This window comes from Vombatus ursinus, unplaced genomic scaffold (assembly GCF_900497805.2).
Source record: "Vombatus ursinus unplaced genomic scaffold, bare-nosed wombat genome assembly UNPS02014789.1, whole genome shotgun sequence".
In the NCBI taxonomy this organism is placed as follows: domain Eukaryota; kingdom Metazoa; phylum Chordata; class Mammalia; order Diprotodontia; family Vombatidae; genus Vombatus; species Vombatus ursinus.
The window spans coordinates 8,522,462-8,542,164 of NW_020954567.1; the positions used below are offsets into that span (position 1 = coordinate 8,522,462).

Genomic DNA, 19,703 nt, shown 5'->3' on the forward strand with positions numbered 1-19,703 from the left:
CAAAGAAAAACTTCCTTAATAATGGGTTATACAAAAGTGGGATGCACTGCCTCACAAGGATCCCTCCTAACTGGGAGTTTTCAAACCAAGGCTGGTTGTCCACTTACAGGGTAGGTTATAGAGTGGCATCTTGTGCAGGTAGTGATTGATGCCCATTGGATGCCCACTGAGACCCCATCCCACTTTTTGATGCTCTGAGAGATAACATCCCTCCTTTTAGGCAGGTTTGCCAGAAAAGCCTAGCAATGATTTTTAGAGAAACAAGACGGTGCCCTGCTTCAGGCAAATGCTAGCCACTACCCTGAAATTTCTTGCACCCTTGAATTCCTCTCTCCATTTCCGCTCCCAGGCTGCTGGGTGTTATTGGAGAAACCAAGAAATAACACTAATTTCATCCAATGTAAATGTATTGCATAGTCTCAGCTGAACATTTGTTGTTACCCAGAAATTCTTTTAATCAGCTGTTACTGACACCATATCATATCCCCAGTGGAAGTTTTGGCAACCTTTCCGTATTCCCAAGTTTCACACACTCCAAGCAAATTGACCTCCTCTCTTCTGTTATTGAGATCAAAGCTATGTGATCTTAGTTCCCTCAATTTTGCAGCATTATAGGATTTTTCAGCTGGAAGATATCTCAGAGTTAATTTATTCTTACTCTCTCATTTTACAAATGAAGAAAATGGGACCCAGAAAGTTTAAGTGGATTGCCTGCAGTAAAACACTCAGTAATGAACAGCCAGAATTCAAACCCAAGTCCTCTGACTTGAAATCCAGTATTCTTTTCATTATACAAGTTACTTCCACTTTCTTCCCGATATTAAAACTTTTCTGTGCCTTCACCTGTCCTATCTTCTTTTCCTTCTCAAAACCTTACTCCCTACCAAGGCTAACCTATCTAACTGCACCCTTAATTTGGCCCTTTATTATCTCCTCTAGGACTTTATTCCATCAATCATTCACTCTTGTTTTTACATTTTTAATTTTTTTCTCTGCTGGTTTTTTTGCCCTTTGCCTACGAACAAGCTCAGATCTAGATGAAGAAACAAACAAAAACCCCTTCTAATAAAGCCTTGTACCCAATGATATGTTGGTTAAATAACTGACTCTCTGAAAGAAAATACCCATGGTATACTTTTACTTTTAATCTGCATTATAAACATTTTCTCTATCACTTTCTTAAGTCTAAGCAATTAACCAACTATAAATCAAGCTCTGATTTGTAGCATTTGCTGATTTCTGAAATGTAAATAAATGCTTATACGGAATATTTAATAATCAGCTTTCTGGAGCCAGCACCGCCAGGCTTCAATACATATCTGCTCATATCCCACATCTCTCCCCTTCTTTTCTCTTCCAGACTTCTTCAAAGTAGTTCAAATAATGACCTGTACCAATTATTCTACTTCCTACACACTCACTTTCAAGGGCACTTACTAGGAAACAGTCAACTATGTCAAACATTGTAAAGAGATAAAGCATAGAGACTGAGAAAAAAAGCCATTGTATTTGGCAATTGAGAGATAAGCAGTGATTTGGAAAGAGTAGTTTCAGCTGAGCCGTGGGGCTGGCAGCCAACTTGCCAGGAGTTGAGAGGTGAGTGGAGGTGCTGGATCCCTTTTTTCCTCACTTGTAAAATGAGCACATTTGACTAGTTGATCTCTGCACGTCCTTCTAGCACTAAAATCCTATGCCCCTCTGTCCCACGCATTTGCACCTCTCTGCCTTGGTTCATGCCATTCATTCCCTGACTGAGAAATGCCCTTTTTGTCTTTCTCCTTATCACATGCCTCCCTTGTTTTCTCTCAATCAGAAACTAGATAGATCCAATCAGAATCCCAAGCAAAAACAAGACAGAAAGATAGAAACTATCTTTCCTTCCTTTGACCTTCAAGAACCCTGCATTTATACCATTCATACACATAGCACATTTTATTTTTATATCGTAATTATTTGTGTATGTGTTTGTTTCCCATACTTGATTTGTAAGTTCCTTGGGAAGCAGTGACTGAGTTTCATTCATCTTTATGTCCAACAGTATTTTTGTCCATTTTTAAAGAGAGGTTGTGGTCTTCAGCGTTCTGGGCCTGAAGTCAGGAATACCTAAATCCAATTCTAATCTAATATACTGACAAGCTGTGCTACCTTGGGCAAGTCTTTTAACTTCTATCTGCCTCAATTTCCTCAAATGCAAATGGGAATAATAATAACATTTACACACACACACACACACACACACACACACATACTGCTATGTGTTTAGCCATTGAATAGTGATGCATCCTTTAGGATGGAACTTGACCCCCTCCCCCATTTAAAAAAAAACACAAAACTTCCTTAATGTTTTGTTCTCACGCTAATAAAATAGGACCTTTGTCAAAATGAGAGCAGTTTTGCAACATTTCCATTCACATCCACTTCAGGAAGGGGTTTGTGTGTGTGTGTGTGTGTGTGTGTGTCTGTGTGTGTGTCTGTGTGTGTGTGTGTGTGTAATTTTTTTCCCCTAAAAGTCCTACAAGGGTGAAAGAGCAGGGTGAGCTTGGCTGGCTATGGGAACGGCCCCAGGGTGACAGGGAGAGTTTCTTCTGCAATGCTACCACTAAGAAGGAAAAGTTCATTATTTCTCTCATCATATATAACACAATGTTTAGTTGTCCTGCTTTGATAAGGATTCTGACAACTACATCACCTACCACCTGGGAGGGAATTCAGTCTTGCAGTACCTGTGGCTTAATCAGAGATGCTGTAGGTAAAGATGACCTCACCCCAGATTCAGCCTCATTTAGATGATGAATGAGGGAGCATTGATGGGGGCAGATGAAGCTCGGTGAGTGACAGGCTTATTGGAACAGAATCTTTGGGAGATTCCACCTGTCCTGTGAACTCAACTAAATATATTTAGAACAATGATTCACTGACTTTTGGAATTGCAACACCACAGTGTTGTTTATTTGACATACCCATTCCACCCTCTTCTCCTGCCCAGCCTTCGCTAATAAAAGTATATACTCTATGGAATTAAAATGTAAAGAAAATGAAACATTTTGTTTGAGGAATTTAAAAAATTCACAACAATCTTTAAAATGGTCAGAGGCACTTTGGAGTCCTCTAAAATCATGACTTGATAACACTGATTTAGAAAAAAGCAGCTACAGGATTTTGGTTGGGAAGAAAAAGGAATATCAGAGAAATGTAAATTAAGAGGAGAGGGCTAATTGTGTCCATGTGTCTTTACCTTTCTCCGTCTTTCTTTGATTTGTAACCCCCCTAAATAAAGGAGTACAGGTATAAGGGAGAGGAATTTTAAAATCGGGATGCATAACTTCTCAACTCAAGTGATTTTAGAAATTAAGAATCAAAATGAATTTTTCACTACTGTTGGTTTTATCACATAGGTCTGGGTACCAGCTATAAATTTTAGATGGATTTGATAAGACAAACAGTGTATGAAGTGAAAGAGTCAGGAGAGGGAATTTTATGTGACTCTAGATAAATGACTTCACCTCTTTGGGTCTCAGTTTCCCCATCTGTCAAATGAGGAGGGTGGATAAGACAATCTTGTAGGGTCCTTTCTGCTCCAGCATTCTATGATGCTATGATCCTATATGTATTTTGATCTAAAGGTGAAATTCCTAGATATGTCTGGTTCTTCTTAGAACATCAGAACTCAGTGCAGAGTCACCCTTTAGAGTTATGTACTTTTTTACTTCATGTATAGGGAAACTCCCTGTGCCTTCCTAGTAACTTCCCCTGGGGGGAAACTCCTGGAATGCTATATAGGGTTCAGAGGCTAATGCTTCAGGCATCTGAAGAGAAGGAAGTGCTCATTGTTTAGGTTTGTTAGTTTTCTGTAAGGTTATCTACCTAATTTTGACTACACAGCAATGTGGAAGAGAAAACTAACCCCCCAAAGTGTGTCAAAAATGAACATTTATACTCAAACCAATTGACCCCAATATATCTGATCAACCTCTTCTTTTATCAAATATATATAATTCCATTGGTGGGGGCACCTCCTCTATTGATGTGTACTTACAATTCCTCTAAGCCTTAGTATGTGGTTGCAATTAAAAAAAAATCATTTTCTGGTGACCATTGACAAACTTGGATTTGAAGACTCTTCAGCTTAGCAGGACTTGCCCAAGCTCTAATTTTGTTGACACAGACTTCAAGAACCCAAGGTCACTTCATGCCATGATGAGGGATCAGAGGAGAACTTTAATGGTTGATGGACTCTCATCATTGCTCATATTAGCACTTTGAATTGTGTTTAATCAATGGAAGGAAGCACTTAGACTGGTTTGAGAACAGCAGTGATCACACAGGGGATCATGACGTTGAAACAATACAAAATCAATTCAGAGATTCAGACATCTTGAGCTGGAAGAGACCTGAGAAGTTATCTAATCCAACCCTTTTCATTTTACAAATGAGGAAACTGAGTCAGAGAAGTTCAGTGATTTGCCTAAGGTCAAATAGTAAGAAGAGCTGAGAATTCAATTCAGGTCCTATGCCTCTAAGTTTAGCATTCTTTCCACTGTACCATCCTACCTACATTTTAATTTTTAAAACTAACTAATTGTCCTTTTAAAAAGAGTAAAATTGTTAGATTCACTAAGTTAATCATATAAGTTAATAATAATATTTATATAATATATATATTTATATATAATTATATAGTTAACAATAATAAGGAATTAATTCACTAAGGATATTGCAACTCCAAAAAGTTTAGAAATCACCAATGATACATGAAAGTTAAACCCCTCAGACCTGTGTAGGTCAGACATGATTTTTCTCTAGTCCAAGTATATGTGCTATAGCTACCACATTCTCTAGAATTTTACTAAGTATAAACAGGAGACATGGTTCCTGTTAACAGAGTCTCTTGGTCCTGTCTACTACAGTTTCTTTGTTTTAATCCATGAGAACTTGGACACGACTGTTCACTGTGGAAGTTTTACCTTGGCTTGCCAGGCATTCACACGACCTTGAGCATTGAGACGGGCGTAGAAGGGTGACCAGGCATCTCCCAACCAAGATTGCTTCGTTGATGAAGCTGTAATCTGATTATTTTCTATCTTTCGACTTTCCATACCCAGAGGGGTGGAGCAACCTGTCAAGAGGAAATCACCACGATTTAATTAACAGACATTCGTTGAGCTGTACTATGTGTTACATGCTATGGAGCATACAAGAAATGCTTGACATGACCCTTGCATTCAGAGAACGTATGGTTAAGAGAATCATGAAAAACTTAAAAGGTCATTGAGTCTAGAATAGACCCTAGGTTTCAGGAAAGGTGCATATTTCTAACATTCGGGGCTTCACTGTGTTTTAAACCAAAATTATAGAGAAAGACAAACTAGTTCCCCTTGAGGGAGATACCATGTTCAGTTTTATCTTTTCTACTAGGAAATACAACTTCTTCCTCCCTCTATGGTACCAAGATACATGAGAATAGAGATGGAAGGATTAGTGGGTGAGAAAACTCATTCGCCCTTGTTATACAGAATAGAATTTTTGCTTCTTTAACATATTTCATGTGGATTTGGACCTACCTGGGCTTGCAACTGAGGCACCATCCTGAGCTCCTCACTATCCCTCATCCCCCAATGAGTTACCAAGTCCTGTCATTTCTACCTTTATAACATCTCCTCCCTCTCCGCTATGACATTGCCTGCCCTGGAGCAGCCCCTCATCACTTCATACCTAGATTATTGCAAGAGCCTGCTAGTTGGTCTCCCCAGCCCAGGTCTCTCCTTATTCCAGTGTACTCAGCTATCACGTTGACCTTTCTAAAGCTGAGGTCTGACCATGTCACTCCTCTCTCTCCATCTCCTATTCGGTCAATCCTAGTGGCTCCCTGTTGCCTCCAGGGTCAAATATAAAATTGTCTTTTTTGCTTTTTAAAAACCCTCCATAATCTGGACCCTTCCTATCTTTCAAATTGTTTTACTCCTAACACTTCCTCCTACCTCCTCCCCTCCCCCACCCTGATACCTACTTTGCAATCCAGTGACACTGGCCTTCATGTTGTTCCTTGAACTACACTCTCTCGCTATCAACTCTGGGCAGTTTTACTTGCTGTCTCCAAGACTGGAACTCTCTTCCTCCTCATCTCCACCTGGCTAGCTTCTGTGGTTTCCTTTAAATTTCAGCTAAAATGTCATCTTTTGTAAAGAGGCTTTTCAGGGCAGCTTGGTGGTGCAAACAATATCTCACTAAAGAAGGTTTACAGTAATTGTGGGAGGTTAGGTGTTACTATTCTCGCTTTATGAGGAAAAGTCTTCAGAGTTTAAGTTTCTTGCCTCTGGTCACATAGCTAATAAATGTCATGTATTTTATCTATTGTATAATGTTGCAGGTAGGATTACAGGGTAAGTCTGAATACTTGGAATTTGTACTTGGTTTCGGAACCTGGTTAGACAAAAAAAAAAGACTATAGAAATAATGAACAAAACTAAAAGCTTGTTCTTTGACAAGACTACCAAAGAATTGATAAAACTTTAGCAAATCTGATTAAAAAGGAGAGGGCAGAAATTCAAATAGATAAAATACAAGGTGGAATCACGACAAAGCAAGAAAAAATAAAAAGAATTATGGGAACCTACTTTGTAGTGTTACATGCTAACAAAACTGAGAACACAAAAGAAATAGAAGAATGCCTTCAAAAATATAAAATATTCAAATGATAGAAGACCAAATAGAAATCTTAAGTAATCCAATTTTGAAAAGGAAACAGGACTAGCTATAGAGGAATTGCCCAAAGGGGGGAAAAAAAACCTCCTGGTCCTGATGGATTTACTGGAGAATTCTATCAAACTTTTACTAACAATGAATACTAATCAATTTATTCTCAAAAACTGAGAAAGATATACTCTACCAAACCCCTTTTATGAGAAAAATATATTTTAATACTTAAACTAGGGAAAGATAAAGAAAAGAATGATAGACTAATATCAATAATGAATATCAATTCATACTTTTAAATAAAATCCTTTCAAACAAATTATACCAATTTATCAAGGAATTATGACTCATTTCAATTTATACAAGGGATATAAGGATGGTTGAACACTAGAAAAGCAATCATCATAATCATATTAAAAAATGAAAACATACTAAACTGAATTAATCTATTCTTGAGAAGTCATCATAATCAAATGTTGTTCTTATCTGAAATGGGCACAGTTTCAGGCATACTCCCTTTGGGACAAGTATGTGTGAACACTTAGAGTGATGGCAGGTGATACTCTGGTTGGCAGACCAAGAGGTGAGACCAGGATTCCAGTGCAGATGGCATACTTCCTTCTCATCTGAAGCCTACCATTCCAGGGCACAGTGATAGTTTAGTTAAAGGTAGGAAACCTGCAGCCTGTAGGCCACGTGTGCCCTTCTAGGTCCTTGGGTGTGGCCTTTTGACTGAGTCCAAGTTTTACAGAACAAATGCTTTTATTAAGGGGATTTGTTCTGTGAAGTTTGGATTTAGTCAAAGGGCTGTACTAGGGCCACATGTGGCCTGGAGGCAGCAGGTTCCCCACCCCTATGGGGGAAGACCAATACTCCCTAAGTTTAATCCATACTTCAAAATTTCCATTTGGGGTTGTGGATAGTGTGTTGATGCAGATTTAAAGAACAGTGTTCATGTTCCATCTCTAAAGCTTACTAAGTATATGACATAGAAGAGTCACTTAATTTGTTTAAGTTTTAGTTTCCTCATATGCAAAATGGGGATAATAATGCCTGAGGGACCTACCTAGCTCACAGAGTTGTTGTGGGGCTCACTTGAGCCCCACATTTCTCAAAATAAAATAAACATTTAATTTATTTTATTATTTATTGTAACATTTATATTTTCAATATTATAGATACCATTTAATGTATCTATCATTTAATAACAACAAACATACACTTATATGTTTTATTATATATTTAACAAAATTATATTATTTATTTAATACAATCACACATTTTATTATTGATTTAGTAGAACTATTTATTATATTTAACATACTTTTTAATAAAGTATATTTTATTGTTTAATGATACTTAATAAAATATATTTTATCATATATTTAATATGGTAGTGATGGGGTGCTTGGGTGCTTGTGCTTGTACTTGGACCCCAATTTCTCCCTAGTCTCAGAAACACTGTCTCCGACAACCACTCCCCAGCCCAAGGACACTGTGCCTAGCAGTTATTCATGCGTGGGCCCCAGCAAGACTCTTATCTCTCTCCCTGGTTCAGCTACACAAAGCTGGGTGAGAGAGTGCTGGGCTGCTCAGGCCCCAGCCCTCAGATCATGTCTCTGGAAGCCTCCCAATTCCTTAGTAAGTTCCTGTTTTGTGAGAAAGCTTTCCCGTGTTGCAGAGCATTCTCTCATCAAGACAGAGGGAGAGGGGTGCCTTGCCCAGCCCAAGGAGTTTTGTCCTTGGCCAGCCCAAGGACTCTTCCTCCTGCCAGACTCCTAAGACCCATACTTCTGTCATCTCCCTCCCTGGCTGGTATACTCCCTGTACTTTCTCATCCATATCTCCCAAAGATGCCTGGACCTTTAGATTACCTCATCAATGTCCCTGACATTCCTTTCCCATGCCCTTTTCTGTATAAACCCTAGCTCAGTCTCTTGCAGTTTCCTTAAGAATCCTTGCCCACTGAAAAGCATAACAAATTTTTGCCACCTTGACTTAAAGAATACTTAAGTCTGTGAATTCATTCTAGGCGACCCCATCCTGTACTTCAGTCTTTGAGGGGTCTCAACCTCCCAGATCGCAACAGTAGTATATTTTATTCTATATTTAATACTATAGCATATTTTATTTTATATTTAATATAACAATTATAATATTTTATATCTTAAATAAAATGTGATATAAGTGCCTAAAGCATCACAGAAAGTTTACTCTTATTCCTCCTTCCTGTCTCCTATTCCCTCCTCATCCTTCTTGCCACACAAACTGTTGGACACACTGAAAACTGGAGCAATCTTCCTAAGTCACTGAAAACAATCTATCAGTGATCTGTTCTACCAAACCTGTTTCTATCCCTAGTAGAGGAAGAGCCAGTAAATCCTCATTCCTTACCTTGGACCTCACAGCCCAGCAATTCCAGACGGAGGGTAGGTCTGTTGTAGGCATGGGTTGGGGAGATCCGAATGTATTTAGCCACAATGGGTGGGTCAAAGAGATTTTCTTTGATGGTGGAGGCATCTGAATTACCCTCAAAGTACTAGAAGGAAAAATCAGGGATAAATCATCAAAAAAAATCCTCTCCTTTGTAATCCTATCTACTTCATTTCATGTTTTTTAAAACATTATTCTGAAGAAGAATACATAGGATTCACCAGATTGTCCAAGGGGTCAATGGAAGAAGAAAAAGGTTATGACCATTGAGGCATAGCTCAATCATCTCTCCCTCTTGACATCACTTTGTATCATTTTGCCCATTCTTTGTAGATCTCAATCAATGTCCAGGTCATATGCTCCAGTAGAACGCAGCCTGTGAGGCCAAGAAGAACTTCATTTCTGTCTATGTAGCTCCAGTAAGCAGCACAGTTCCATGCACAGAGTAGGCATGTAAACCCTGTTGAGGTGAGTTCCGTTTCCAAGCCTACAGAGAAGATGTTAGCACAGGTCTTCTAGAGTTTTGCTATCTTGAAAACCTGACTCTGTTATTCCAGGGCAAAGACAGCCAATTCCTTTGAATAGTCTTTATTTGTGGTCTAGTATCACAGAAAAGAGTTGGGTAGAGGTCAAAGAAGAATCCTTCCAGTCAGTTAGCTTCGTGGAAACTGTGAAACTGACTTAGGCTACTTTAAAATTCTGGAACGTATCTTAACCATAGGATACCTTGCCTATTTCCCCCAACAGATTAATGCCTTCTCTCCCTAACTACTCTGTATTTAACTAATTTGTATTTATTTTGTATTTATTCTGTACATATATACAATGTCTTTCCCAGTAGAATTTAAGGTCCTTGAGAATTTTGTTGTTGTTCACTTGTTTCAGTTGTGGCTTTGGGGTTTTCTTGGCAAAGATGGTAGAGGGGTTTGCCATTTCCTTCTCCAACTCATTTTATAGATGAGGAACTGAGGCAAACAGGGTTAAGTGACTTGCCCAGGGTCACACAGCTAGTACGTGTCCGAGGCAGTATTTGAATTCAGGTCTTCCTGACTCTAGGTTTGGCCCTCTAGTCACTGTGCTACTATAGGGATTGTTTTATTTTCTGACTTTGTATCCTGGCATCTGGATACAGTAGGAACTTAATAAATGCTTGCTGAATGACTGATTGATTCTGGAATAAAAAAGTCTGCATGGTTGACACTTCCTTATTTGCTGTTTAACCTTAGAACTGAAATCAATAAAGAGAGCCTCCAGATTTACTGTTATTAGAATAAATATAAGCCTCTTTGCATTTGAAAATAGAATGGGCCTAAGCCTGTGTTTCAGGGTTCATTTAGGGAGGGAGGCCTACTGCAGAAAACTTGATGCTTACTTTTTCTTTTTATGAAATGTTATAGAAAAACAGGTCAAGGACATTTAAATGTTGATGAATGTTTGTAGACTCTGCCATCTAGTTTCTTATTTAAAATTGACACCTATGCCAGCCCTACCTCCTCTTGTTAATAGAAACAGAATAATGTTACCTATTCCTTAGAGTATTATAATAACACTTTGCCCTCCTTACATGGCGTTCAAGTCATAACAAAATTTTTAAAGCATGAAGATCAACTTAGCAAGTAGAATGAATGCAAACTCCTTGAGGTCTAAGAACATGGTTCTATTTGTTTTAGCCTGTTGTATTGTAGAGTGTCTGCCATGGGGAGAACATGTGGGTTACTGTTAATAGTCAGGGAGGTAGCACAGTAGCGTGGCAGAAAATTGACCTTGGGTCTGGGAAGATGGGGTTCATGTCCTGCTTCTGATGCACCCAGGATCTATGACTTTGACCTCTCAAGGCTCTGGAAACTTAAGATTTTAATACGTTGATCCACACTGGTACAGGTCATGTCCTTAACTGAGAGTTCACCATATCACTGAAATCACAAGTTTGGTTCCTGTGTCATTTGGTCATGTTTTCTAGATTGGGAGCTCTCTGGAGTCGGGGCCATATTTTTAGTGGGCTATCCATAGCACCCACCACTAAATAAGCCATTTAGAAAGGGAGTTATAGCTTCTAACACCTCAAAAAGACTATTTCACAGTCATCTCCCGTTATCCAGAAATATATCCATCCATCTCTCTCTCTCTCTCTCTCTCTCTCTCTCTCTCTCTCTCTTTCCCTACCTACCTACCTACCTCCTGTTTTGAAGTGCTGTTTCCTTTGAAGTACCGCCACGTTCTTTTGTCAGAGCTATAGGCAACATAGAACTGGGTGGTGTAGTAGGATGTCAGGTACTGTTTGGCTCCCTGGGTCTGTATCCCAGTAAGTACAACTTCTCTTTTAAAGTCCACCTGTAATAGAAGCAGATGCATCAAATGGTCATCCTGGTGTGCAAAGTAATTAATGCTTTTTGCTTGCTCTGAAAAATGTTTTTCTTCAGAGGTATCTTCCATAGAACTAGATTGTAAGCCCCTTGAAGGCAGAGAGCTTATTAGATGCTTTCACTATACCCTTATGTCATCTAGTACATCCAATCCAAATATGTAGACAGAAATGGGTTGCCATAGTGGATAGATTGCTATATTTGGAGTCAGGAAAGGCTTGAGTGTGAATCCCACCTTACACATTTACTTGGCTCTGAACCCTGGGCAAGACATTTAACCTTTAAGCTTTAGTTTCCTCATCTGTAAAATGGGCATAATGATAGAACTTACTTCACAAGAACTATAGACTCATAGAATTATAGATAGGAGGGATGCCAGGACACATAGGCAGTAAGTAGCAGAAGCAGTATCAAATGAGGCAATGTAGGTAAAGTATTTTGTAGATTGTAAATAGCTATTTAAATATTACCTATTGCTATTATATACTTACAGAGTTACTTGAGATTCAGAGGGATTAAGTAATTTGCCCAGGGTCTCATGACTAATACATATCAAAGGCAGAATTTGAACCCAGGTCTTCCTGACCCTTGACTCCTGACTCCAATCCCAGCCCTCTGATATGTGTGTATATACATACATATATATGTATATATACACGTGTGTATATACACACGTGTGTATACGCACATATGTATATTATACATATATTGTATATGTACATGCATATATACATATATATATTACACACACATATATATATATTACAGTGCTAAGACAAATAGTAGGTGCCTAAGAAATATCTGTTGATTGTCTGATTGATAAAATGCCCAACCTTAATTTGAGATAGAGATTTGATTTCCATTCCAAATATTAACAAGTATTAACAGAATGATAACATGCAGTTCAAATCAAAGGGGTGCAGGGTAGTTACATATAACAGACATTGTCAGGGTACTGAGGCACACCTGGATCCAGGGTTCAGACAGAGGAGAACGTGGTCGTTGTTGTGCACTCCAAGCATTGTAAGATCCACCATTTTTTAACCTCGCTAATTTAGGGTACCAATAACCTAGATTTCAAGGAAGGAAGAAAATAAGGAAATTGAATTTGAAAAAAGATCAGGAATCCAGTGACTCTCAATTTTAGTGGAAAACCACTTTTCCAGTAGAAAATCCAATTCCCTCTTAGCTTTATGTTACAAGAAAGAGACTATATAGTTGGGTGTGAGTTTGCAGTAGTAACCAAATATCCTTGGCTAGCACTTACCACGTGCCAGGCACTGTCTCAATGTCTGAGGTTACCAAGAAAGGTAAAAACTGCTTAAGCATTGTCTTTTGCATAATGAGTTTTCTGCCCGAAGGCTAATACCCTTCTCCTCCAACTAAACTACCTTGTATTTAACTCCTTTGCATATATTTGTATTTCATTTTCTATTTAAGCTTCATATATTTTTATATGTACTTTTATCTCCTCCAACAGACTTTAAGCCCCTTGCAAACAGAGATTGCCTCATTTTTCGTACTTGTATCTTCAGCACCTAGACAGTGCCTAGCACATAGGAGCAGATGCTTAATAAATATTTGTTGATGGATTAATTAACTGATAATCTTAAATCCATCTACAGGCAGCCCCTGATACACAAATGATTTGCCCACTCCTTCTGGCCCCCCTACTTCCTAAGTCCTCCAGGACCCTCAGCACCCAAGCCTTAGCATCTGCTGGAAAATTTCTACCACCACCCTCCCTAAATTATCACACCTCTGTTTTTTATTCTTCCAAGCTGACTGAGAACTAATAAGGGCAGACTTGGACCACCTCAATGTAGTGAGGTGGAAAGTGAAAGCAGTTTCAATATCTGGGTAATTTAAAGGGTAGAGTTTCGGTGGTAGTTCTGTGGTGTGTGTGTGTGTGTGTGTGTGTGTGTGAGTGTATAGGGTGTATATACATATATACATATAATATATGTGTATAAGTATATATATATATGTGTGTGTATATAATGTGAAGATAAAGCTTATTTTGTTTGTTTTGTTTTGTTCTTAGGAAGTCAGTATCTGAGGGGAGGGAATGAAGGAGATTCAAGAATGAGACTGAGTTGGCTTGTCTATTGTATTAAATATGTTCATTGGAATATTTAGTCCAATTATTCCACTTGCACCTACTGGTGGCATATGAAGGAGGAACAAAGAAATCCCTTGAATATCCCTGTCATCAGAGCCATGAGTAGGGATTTTTGTTCCTGGGACAGGTACCAAAAATGTCCCGCAGAATACAGAAGACACTCTTATCAGGGGCAACAGGGCAGACTGTCCCCCACAGGGGGATGAAGAGAACCAGGGATATGAGCCCACAAGCACTAGGAGGCTCTGCTAAGGAGAAAACTGTATCCCCCACCCCAAGAAACAGGCCATTTGCTTATTTGAACTGATAATTCCTGATAATGAAGTAATGAGGTCAATTTTTTTTTTTCTTTCACACTTGGAATCTAAGAAGATTATGGGGGTAGAGTAGCAACTCTCACAAAGCTATCATTATCATAAAATACTAATGACGTTCTATCCCTGGCTTAATATTCTCTCAGTCCATTCTATTCTTCTCCTCACCCAGCGAATTATTCCAAGCTGAATCTGTGTGGACAATAACTCGCTAGGTTGTTGGCTGTGGCTTCCCTCTCGTCTGCGTGTGGTTTCATTTGAGGTAGGGTCATATTGGAAACAAAAATCAGCATCATTGGTTAGAACGGAGCAAATACTTCCTTCTTGACTTTTTATAGGATTTAGAGTTCAAAGGAATCTTGTACATCACTGGTTCTAACCCGTTTCTTCTACAAAGAAATTCAGTGTCTCAGGCAGGTGGAGTGTCCAAAATTGCCCAGCTATTGTCTGGAACTGGTCAAGGTTTCAGACCCAGGATTTCAGCCCACATCCTCTGACTCCGAGGCTTGTTACTTCCCATAGTGCAGTACCCCTTCCATATGATTTGTATGAATTAAGATTACCAGAGGTTATTTTAAGAGGCAGTGTGGGGGTGCCTAGGTGGTACAGTGGATAGAGCACTGGCCCTGGAGACAGGAGGACCTGAGTTCAAATCCGGCCTCAGACACATAATGCTCACTAGCTGTGTGACGCTGAGCAAGTCACTTAATCCCAATTGCCTCACCAAAAAAAAAAAAAAAAAAAAAAAAAAAAGAGGCACTGTGGCAGAATGTTAGTACCTTTACACTTGAGTTTGAATCTCAGCTCTGATACTAGCTAAATGACCTTGGGCACATCACTTAACCTCTGACCATCTGTTTCCTTATTTGTAATTTGAGGTTGCTACATACCTATTTAACAGGGTTGCAGTGAGAAAGGTGCTTTGTAATTCATAAAAAGCTATCGGAACATAATGATTATTAATATCTCTCAGGGTTGACTTAAGGAAGACTCTGTAAACTGTAAAGTACTATGTAAATGTGAGCCTTATTATTATAATAATAAATAAAGCTTTTCCTTCACATAAAGAGAGCTTCAGAGCCCTAGTTCTATCCCTTCCCCCACAAAAAAGTCTTCTGTGACCTGGGGTAAATTTCACACAGACACGATCACAACTGGATCACAGACTGGATTTAACTTCCCAAGAAGAAAAAATATCACTGAGATTGGTGTTCACGCTTACCCAGATACTCAGATGCACTTATCTGTGAATCAGCTATAATGCCAGTACTTACACCCATGGGCATCTTGCATTCTGTGGAGAAGAGGTAAGAAAAGTATAGGTGATGATTACTGAAGTCCTTGGTGATCCAATGCTTCTACCTGCCTCAGCTTCCAAATATAAAGTCCTCTGACATTTAAAGATCTTTATAACCTGACTCCTTCCTACCTTTCCAGCCTTTACTCCTTTCCACACTATCTCCAATCCAGCTACACTGGCCTAGTAGGGGATCCTCTCACACAATCTTCCATTTCCCTACTCTTTGCCTCTGTACTACTGTCTTCTGTGCCTAGAGTGCTTTGCTCACTCACCTCTACTTAGTTTTCCTGGCTTCCTTCAAAACTTAGCTTAAATCCCACCATCTGAAGGAAGCCTTTCCCAATTCCCCTAGCTGCTGATGTTTTCTCTTTTAAAATTAACTTCCATCTCTCCTCTCTCTCTCTCTCTCTCTCTCTCTCTCCCTATCTATTTATCTATCTACATCTCTATAATCTCATGTGTGTACCTAGCTATTTACTTATTGTTTTTCCCATTAGAAAGTAAGCTTCTTGAGGACAAGGACTATTTTTTGTTTTTCTTTGAATCACCAGTGCTTAGCACAGTATCTAGCATACAATAAGAACTTAATTAATAAATACTTGTTGACTTACTGACATTATCTTAAATATATTAGAGCATGACAGGTAAAATGATATCATTACTCTTGAGAGGTACATCTAGTCAGTTGGAATAGTGCTGCAGCAGGGGTAGGACATAAGGCACGTGAAAGACCAATATGGGAGAGTTTTTTTGACTTAGTTTCAATATGCTTGAATTTAGAGAATTAGAGAACAACTATTCTCACTTGAACAAGTTCACTCTCTTATAGCTATTCTGAGGGTGTCAAGGCTACAAAAACTGAGCATGGAAAGAAATGCCAACCACTGCCCGGGTAGGATGTCCTGATGGCCAGTGTTGAAACTATCAATGCCAATTCATAGCCTGAACCATCGCAGTAACTGTCAGATTTCCTGGAGCTTCCTCACCAGACTTCTTGGGAAACTGTCAATTTCTGAAAGTGTTTGTTTAGCTCGGAATTATAAGTTTATCATATTGTTGAATGAGCATATGAAGATAATTTAGTCACTAATCACTAAGAGAACATATGGTTTTGGGGCATGGGTTTATGCTCTTTTTCCTGGCTCCTGTGTGACCAGTGCTTCTAATTTGTGAAACAGATGACCTCTCAGTTGTGTGATCTATGCCTATGGAATAAAGCAGACCCAAATGCATGGACCAGACACAATCTTGTTGTCAGTGGTATCATGTTCTAATTAACTGAGCCATCATATAATGATTAGTCTACAGGAAAGACCGAGTGACTATTGCAAAGTCTTCTGGCCCATAAATTTATGCAAACAACTTCACAGTAATACCTATGGATTCCTAGAATTTGTCTTTTCTCCAGAGTTCTGTAATTGATACTTTCATGCTGAATATATCATGCTATACACACACATTGTACCTTTATCTATTATAAGGAATGGTGTTTTCATTCCTGCTATCTGATTTTCTCCGACCTCAGTGTCTAAGAGCCATAAGCCGGGTCTTGATGCCTTCATTTCAAGAGTCTTAAATGAACCTAAAATGGAGAGGACAAAGTTAAACCTTCAAAGATATGTTTGCCTTTCTTTGTCTCCCCAGTCCTTCACACAGTAAATGATACTTAACAAATACTTAATAAATGTGTGTTGACTGACTGAATACAATGATGGCCAACAGTCATCAGAGGAGCTTAAGAGTCACTTATGTCCTTGTTTGCAGGCAGAAACAGAGAGGCTAAGGCCTAGAAAAATAGTGGGAAAACTAGGGAGAGGAATTTTTGTTTTTCCCCACAGATCTTCTTTTGTATACTCTTTCATCCATCAAATAAAAATGGAAAATACACCAAATGTTTTCATGGTTTTTTTTTTTGTTCTGACATTCACTTCTCTAAATATATCAAAAATGATCACTTTATAAGCAAAGTAATCTGTAATGCAGTCTGTTCTTAAATAAAATGACTTTAGATCAACAAAGGTTCCAAATAAGCACTGCCTTCCTACTCCATTTTTGTGCACCCCACCCCAGCACCACCAAAAAAAAAAAAGGAAACTTTTCCCTCCATGACTTTAAAATTTTCCAAATTTTGCATCTTTAGGCAAGACTACACCTGGCCCACTCTCTAAAATCTCAAGGGAGGATAGTTCATAATTTTCTCTTTTTACCCTTTCTATTATTTCTCAAAGCTCATGGCCAGGAAATCCTTTCTAATCTCTTTTATCACAAAGTTCAGTTTCTTACATTCTGTTCTTGATGACTTTCTACTGGTTACCCTATTCTTCGTAATTATTCATGAAACCAGTCAAGACTGTCTTTAGCCATCTCTTTTCCAGGAGAAACATATCTTGTCTAAATTATTAGGTTGGAGGTCCAACCCCAGAGTCTCATTTTAAGTCTAAGTAAAAGATTTGCAGATTTGCTGGTGTAGCATTTGTGACATGGGACCCTCTCACTCCATTCTACATCCTCTCCCTCTCTGGGATGTCTTAATTAATCCAACCTACCTTCATACTGGCTGGGGTTCTAAGAGAAATATCACAACCATTTAATTATGATTCAATATTCTATCAGGATCCTAGGGGTAACCCTGTTAAGAGTGGGGAATAAACACATCCCTCAGAACTATCATTCTGAGTCCCCATTAAATCACTATGACACCATTAGCTCTTAAGCAAAAAACATTCACTTAACAACAAAGAATGAAAAGCATGAATAATGATAACCCACAGTTATTTAAAATGAAGCAAATGTAGCAATAATCAAAATATCACAGCCTACCAATAAATCTAGGTCACACTCTTACATCATCCTGCAGAGGATACTGGGATCACAATTATAGAAACTTAGCAGAGAGGAATGTGAGAGAGGAAACTCCTATACTTGGGAACAACTCACAAGTTTGGACTACAATACTTGATATCTTTGCCCTTCAGGAACAACCTACTCCATGAAGCTTCTCTCCTCCATGAAGCTTCTCTGCTAGCTGCTCCCTTTCTGGTCTTCATCACTCTCCTGCTGCAAAAATCCACTCTGCTCTTGAGTTGGTGAAGCAGTGATAACATCTTTTAAGTAATAACCACTCTTAAAAGGGCTGCCAAGAAAGTGTTGCGCTATTGTAATGATGAGCAATTCCCTTAATTCAGAGTACTTCAAAGCTCCTCAGGTTAGCTCTTTACTCAATAGCTCTTTTTCTTCTTCTTTTAGCAACCAAACTGCTCACATAGAAAAGGGGCAGTAGCTTACACTAGTTTAAGGTAAAAAACATTAGGGAAATTAGGTTCTATGTTCTGGACACCATATTGTCTTTCACCTCTCTTTGCAAAACAGGTTTTGTTTTCCAGTTATACAAATAATCTCTGAAAAATACATATATTTACACACACATGCACATATATGTATATGTATGTTTATATATATACATATTCGTATATACATACATATATATGTAAAAATCTAGGATCATTTGGCCTTCTCTGCCATGCATAGAGCAATATGCAATTTTCCAAAGTAGTAGTCTTTGGAAAAGGGGAAGGTAAAATAGCCAAAATAACACAAGATGGCCCCAGTCTTCCCCTACTATACTGTCCTCACATAGTACTAACATTGACTGCCATAGCCTCCCTTACATTGTTCCTTCTCTCCATCGTATACAATCTATTTGTCACTCAAGCAGTATTTTAACAAGGTGGAAAAATATAAACAATTTAAGATTGTAAACTTGCATAAAGCAAGAACTGTGTCTTTATAGCCCCTTCTATATATAGAACCAAACATATATCAATTCATCTACCTCCATATCTGCTACGTAAGAGTGTAGATAGTACTCTGAACTTGGAGTCAAGAGTCCCTGGATTAGATCTTGCCTTGTCTACTTGTAGGCTGTGCAACCCTGGGCAAATCCATTAATCTCTCCCCACCAGTTTTATTCCAATTTCCTCATCTGCAAAATAGGCAAAATAAATCTGTTCCATCAAATGTCCCAGAGTTGTCAGCCTCGAATGAGGTGAAGTATATAAGGTACTCCATCAGCTTCCGAGTTTGATATAAATGTCAGGGATTACACATATTATCTTTTTTTTTTCTGACTGCCATCTTTTATTGTTAGGTCCTACTGAATGGTTCAGAGTGACCTCATAGTTCCTTCCTAATTCAAGATTCTGTAAACCCAGGTTCTCCTTGCACAGACACTGACATTTAGGTGGTTGAGGAGAGTTCCAGGTGCCATTTTTAATGGTTTTGCAAGTGTTTTCTTTCAATTGCCCAGAGACAACATGGTGTAGTAGAAAGTATGCGGGACTTGGAATTGAGAGACCTGGGTTCTAATCCTGTCTCTCACATTACCACTTGTGTGACTAGGAGTGAATCATTTAACCTCTCTAATGCTTTGGCTGTGTGTGTGTGTGTGTGTGTGTGTGTGTGTGTGTGTGTGTGTGTGT

At 38.7% G+C, this 19,703-nt stretch overlaps 1 protein-coding gene across 5 annotated transcripts in view; it reads right to left on the reverse strand.

Moving 5' to 3' along the window:
• The window catches only part of F5 (coagulation factor V), a 79,434-nt gene that overhangs the window by 2,936 nt on the left and 56,795 nt on the right, over positions 1-19,703 (reverse strand). For all 5 annotated transcript variants that reach the window (XM_027868575.1, XM_027868573.1, XM_027868574.1 and 2 more), the window contains exons 19-24: positions 16,691-16,807; positions 15,148-15,219; positions 12,456-12,559; positions 11,302-11,457; positions 9,088-9,232; positions 4,965-5,116 (exon numbers count right to left, since the gene is read on the reverse strand). In XM_027868575.1, coding sequence (XP_027724376.1) covers positions 4,965-5,116; positions 9,088-9,232; positions 11,302-11,457; positions 12,456-12,559; positions 15,148-15,219; positions 16,691-16,807 — 746 coding nt within the window. The remainder of the gene's footprint in view (positions 1-4,964; positions 5,117-9,087; positions 9,233-11,301; positions 11,458-12,455; positions 12,560-15,147; positions 15,220-16,690; positions 16,808-19,703) is intronic.